This window comes from Mchenga conophoros, linkage group LG9 (assembly GCF_057382185.1).
Source record: "Mchenga conophoros isolate Kocher_MC1m ecotype Shallow Benthic linkage group LG9, M_conophoros_male_GT1.1, whole genome shotgun sequence".
NCBI lineage: Eukaryota > Metazoa > Chordata > Actinopteri > Cichliformes > Cichlidae > Mchenga > Mchenga conophoros.
In genome coordinates, this window is record NC_140534.1 from 4,242,781 (window position 1) to 4,248,281 (window position 5,501).

Here is a 5,501-nt window from a genome sequence, read left to right on the forward strand (position 1 = left end):
TTGTGTTGATAAAATGTGACTGAGACATGTTCTGTTGAAGTAATTTGAAGTCTTGGAATATTTTATTCTTTCATAATTTTCTCACTTTAATCCAACACTATTGAGTAACTTTTACCCAACACTAATTGGTCACTTAAATACTACACGTTATCTTCGTTTAACAATGTGTTATTATATTCTAGTATCAAGTACACATTTTTTAATGTAAGCTTTATAACATATCGCACTGTTCTCTTTCAAGATGGTAACCTGAGTGGGGAGAAAAAATAAATAAACTAAAAGGTCTAATATCTATGCCATGATTGACTTGACAAAACACAGAAAAACACAGGTTACCTTTTTGAAAGAGAACAGTAATACAAAAAATTCTGCTTAAGGTTTTAAGATTAAATGAACAATTACAATTGTAAATAATTTAACATAATGTTAGTTACCATTAACTCTAAAATTACTGGATTGGGAAACACCTACCTATTAACCTTATCATTAACATTATGCATTTTGCCCTAATTACTAAAAAAAGAAAAAAATACCACTTGCAAGTCAAACCCTTTATTAAAGAGCCACAGAAATAACAGTGATAGAGTGACTTAAAAAAAATTAACAAATACAAAAAAAGTTTCAAAAATTCCAGCAATGATCATACTGAAACATCTTGGTTTAAAACATAAAACCATCAAAGCAATCTTACACCAACTAAATTAAACCTAAAATGCTGTTTCACATAGCCATGATGGGACTATTTGGGGTGAACAATCCTACATTTCTTCACTTTTAAAAACAAATAAACCAAAATCTAAAAATGCTGCCAATTAGAAAACTTGAACAGAGAGCAAAAAGGAAACAACAAAACCAAGCCAGGCCCCATCTATATGGCATTTACAAAGTACACAATAGTGAACACTGATTTGTCGTTGATATCGAACCTCCAAAATGCAGGAGAACAAGTGAGAGAGCAAACCACCTCACATGCCGAGCAACAGTGAACTTTCTTTACATGAGCAGTTTTGTCTTTAAATTTTGGGCTTTTCTTGAGAGCAGAGTTGCATCCAATTCCATTACCACCTTCTGAATGACCTCAAAGGTGTAGCGGAGCTGTGATGGGTAACTCATGTTCAACGAGTAAAACAGTCCAAAAAGCATGGCAACTGCAAGGGCCACACTATCCAAATCCTGAAGAACCACCACACCCTCGATGATGATGCCAACATCAGGACAGTCATTGCCTGGCGTATCTCTGGAGACATAAATGCCCACCGTTGTTTTCTCTATAGCAGTCAGTGCAGTGGCCTCGGTCATGTCCTGGTTAAAGATAAAACATTTCTTTAAGATTCCTTTTTTAGACAAATCCTCTTTTTTACATTCAGTGCCCTGTCATGCTGCCATTCATGATCTGTTTCTAAACGAAAAAAACAACAACAACAAATAGAACACACACACACAAAGTTTTTTTTGTTTTTTTTTTATTTCAAATGAAGGGCATTCAAGGTCTACATTAGTCTTTTGTTAGAAAGTCATTGGCCCACCAGCAAGCCAGGCTATGTCACTCAGAAGAATTTAGATTTTCTTTCAGCCTCACAGTTGGGCAATTTTTTTTCCAAACAAAAGCGATGTAGCGAACAAGTTTAACCTTTTGTTTTAATCTCAGTGTTAGAATCTCTTTGCCATATTATTAAAGAGGACTACTAGGCCTGCCTAGTCCAAGGAGAATTAAATGGCTATCTGAATACATTTTGAAAAACGTTGCAAAGCCACAATCTACTCATAAAACACTCACCATGTACTCCTGCACCAAGATGTCAGGATTTTCATTCAGATAGAAGCACAGTCCTTTGATGAGGGACTCCCTTCGAGCATCAATGTCATCCTTAAGAATTATAACAAAGAAAAAAAATAGATAAATTTTCAGTAGCATAGAAGAAAGTGATCAAAGACAGTGTTTTTGAACCAGTCATCAACATGCAACACCAGCAAAACAATTTTCAAAAGTTTGACATGATTTTTAGGGAGTGGACTAAATAGTTTCCAGATCATATAAAAAAGATCAATTTTTCACAGTGGGACACTAAATGCATGACGAAAATGATAGGGTCCTTTCAGTAGAATTGGTACTCACAAGTAAAAGTTGAGCTTTGCAAAGGATGCAACGTATAAATCTTTTACTGACCTAATGCAATGCATATACACTTTGTAGTTAAATAATTTAAAAGTTCTTACTGTCATCATGGCAGTTACATCCTTTATCTTCCTGCCCTGCTCCCCTGATCGCGTTGCAAACACTTTCAGGAGACTTTCGGAGAGATAGTCAAGCTGCGACAGAAACCTTGACTGTAAAGTCATGGTTGTGATGCGTTTGAACTCTGCGTTTATCTGAAACAACATGAAATTATTTTCAAATAATGGCTGGTATAGAGCATAGTTCTTCATCTGGACTCTGCTATGCAATATATGGACACACATCCTAATAAAGTCAAGCACTCCCATATGAAAAAGAAATAGAAAAAACTTATTAAAGACTTGCATCAGATTTGGCTTGCTTGATATAGTAAATCACATAAGACTTATATGATTTACTCATGAAAGTGGCCACTTTCATATATTATTTTAGTAAGTATCCAAAAGTTTCATTTATATAATTTTTCAAGGGATCTTATATCTGTTTTCTCTCATGTATGCTTTTCATACAAGTTTCACACAAGACAGATACAAACTTTAGAATATTTATATATATCTTTTCCATATGGACTACCTTTACACATTAACACATCTATGACACAACTAGTTAATCCTCTTGAGGCAGGCGTTGCCGATTTGCAACAGTTAAAAACTAACAACCTGATTACCCCACATACATATTTTATGAGGTTTTTTTTTTACTCAGAAGTACCACTGCGGGACTTGGTTGTGCATTAGCAACAAAAACTTAATTTGAGCCTGAGAGGGTTAATGCATTTTTTTTTTTGCTGTCCTCTTTTCCGTACTTAAATTACCTCTGCTGGGAAGAAAAGAGCCGGCCATCTCTCTTGTACATTTCTGATCATGGGAGCATCAAAAATGACTTCTTGTCTTCTCAATGCATATGTTCTGTTCATTTTATCCATGACTGTCTCTCTGTTGTTGCGCCTCTTCACATCGGAAAGGAGTTCAACCCTCATCTTCTCAAGGGACTGTTCACTTTCTCCAAGTGGAAAAGAGGGGCAGTAATCCACTTCACCCCTCTTTGGTCGCTTAACGGCAGAAGCAGGGGAACATTTCTCAGCTGGCTTATTTTTCAAAGAATTCACACATACTTCAGGACATCCTATTTTGCGGAGATGTGTGCGGTAGTTTGATAACTTGTATTTGAGGCTCAACTTCCATCCCGCATAGCCACTGTGTGAGCCTTTTTCTTTTAAACATGGATGCTTCAGGATGAGTGCCTCTGCAACTTGGTCAAACTTACTGTCTGTGAGGTAGACTGTGTGCTTGACTACCTCCTGGATTAAACCCTCCAAAATGTCGGACTTCAGCTTTGGATCAGGGATCAGCAGCATCCCATTTTCTTTGAAAGCTACATGGGCCTGCGCAAGCTTAATTTCAGCATCATATGTGAAATTGGGAATGCAGAACAAATCTGGCCACGAAGACCGTGATGATGTAGACTCTGGAGATGAAAGAGTCACGGTGCTGTCACCAGAAGTAGATGTGTCATCAAGAGCACTGGTTGATGGAAAAGAAAATGTGTCTTCACCTTGGTCTTGAGGTTGGAAGGATGTGTATACAATTTTGATTGTCGCTTTGTCTTGGATTTCTTCCATTGAAGTTAAGTTCACAAACTCGTTGCCAAAAAGTGTGTCCATGAACTGCAATCGGAAGGGTTCCATTATTTTGCACTGAGTCTTTATTTCAGCTTCCAGTTCAGCAACAGTTGAAGGCAGACCAGCAGAAATCATGACCCTCTGACTACTGTCTGGTCCAAGGATAACTCTGAGAATAGCTGGAGCTGTCATGTTCATTCTTCACTGTCTGTTAGGAAAGAATAGGAAAATGTAATTACAATCAGTTTTATAACAAACCTCATATTTTATCATTATAACACTAATACAACTTAACTCTGAGAAAAAACAAAACAAAACAACACCAGTTAGTGTGCCCAAGGTATCCCATACACATTTATATGTGACAGCACCGTGCACCGTGCACACTTTTTCAACAGTCCTTCCTTTTCTTTAATCACATCCACCAGTGCATGATGTTACCAATTCCATCACGATTTCCCACGCAAACAAGGTTAAACATGGAGGTACAACATACTTATCACCCAGCACAATTGTTTTTAAATGATCTTACCCAAAGACACAGATTGATCTCTTCAAGGTCACCATCTGCATACCTCCAACTGCATAGGCAGCCAGTGGGTATTCATCAGCCAGTTCCGAGACTTCCACAAGAGCAAGTTCTCGTGCCGGAGATGGAGTCAGCTGAAAGGCTCCATAATGCTCACAATACCATCCACACAGCAGTTTTAACACAAAAAATAGTCCCTGCTGCAAAATGCATATTTGATGGATTTCCCCAAATTCAGGCAAGCCACCACAAGAACCATATGCCACTATCATACCAGGCCTGTATTGTATTCCCTTCCTACAAACATTTTTTGCAATGTGTATTTCAGATACAAAAGGATTTCTCTGTTTGAAAGCTTGAGCTAGCTCTTCCTTTAAAACATCTAATGGGACAGTGGATGCTTCTGACACATCCAGCAGTGGTTTATCAATACTTGGAGAGGACAGGTGATAACCAATCATAAACTGATGCTTCACAGCCAAAGACAGAGGGACGTTTTTAAAGCAACTGGTGTGTTTCATAATCTTTTTAAAGAAACTGTGCTTAGCCTCAAATCTAATGGTCCAAAGTCCCACGAGAGGCCCAAAAAGCTGAATTAGTTGTGGGTAATGCTCTATGTAGTGGTGTTTAGGCAGCAATTTGTTGTTAGGAAACACCTCTTGATACCTTTGTCGATGATCTGAAATTTTGCTCTCAAGGTAAGCAATAGACTCTTCACTGTGAACTGGAGAAACCACTAGCTCAACAATCTGTTTTAGATCCAACAAGACCTGCCATACTGGCTCATGTTCAGGGATTTTGGGGCCTATCAGAAATGGGAGTAGTCTTAACAAGCACCAGTTTTCATGGGCATTGCCCCCTATGGTTTTCCTGCTTGAAAGATTTTGTGGCAAAGTATGAGGCTTATTGGTTTTGTCTGTCCACTTGTATGGGAAATGCAATATGGAATTGTTTATATCATCCAAGGAGATATACTTCTTTGATATCAGTAACTTGAGGCAATGTGCTATTTCAACAGGCACAATGCCTTCAAAGAGATCATGGGCAATGTCAGGAGGGTAGCCACTGACAACATGAAAATGAGAAAGTGCTCCAGTAAAAGGACAGCCTCTTTTAACTCCAAAATAGCTAGTGCCACTATCTATGGCTGCTCTGACATGGGTTTCATGTGTTTC

General features: G+C 38.0%; 1 protein-coding gene across 1 annotated transcript; it reads right to left on the reverse strand.

Moving 5' to 3' along the window:
- Positions 1 to 171: 171 nt before the first annotated feature.
- On the reverse strand, positions 172 to 3,989 carry LOC146566638 (uncharacterized). Its single transcript, XM_085287851.1, has 4 exons — positions 2,991 to 3,989; positions 2,218 to 2,370; positions 1,778 to 1,867; positions 172 to 1,302 (listed from the first exon to the last, which is right to left on the reverse strand). The coding sequence occupies exons 1-4, from the start codon at positions 3,987 to 3,989 to the stop codon at positions 994 to 996; spliced, it is 1,551 nt and encodes a 516-aa protein (XP_085143977.1). The 3' UTR covers positions 172 to 993.
- Positions 3,990 to 5,501: the final 1,512 nt, after the last annotated feature.

What these genes read in the sequence shown, in the direction of transcription:
- LOC146566638 (XM_085287851.1), bottom strand. Translation starts at nt 3,989, where the DNA reads ATGACAGCTCCAGCTATTCTCAGAGTTATCCTTGGACCAGACAGTAGT. An exon ending in CTCTTTTCTTCCCAGCAGAG is followed by an intron (nt 2,371 to 2,990) that starts GTAATTTAAGTA and finishes ATGTTGTTTCAG; the next exon opens with ATAAACGCAGAGTTCAAACG. An exon ending in ATGTAACTGCCATGATGACA is followed by an intron (nt 1,868 to 2,217) that starts GTAAGAACTTTT and finishes ATAATTCTTAAG; the next exon opens with GATGACATTGATGCTCGAAG.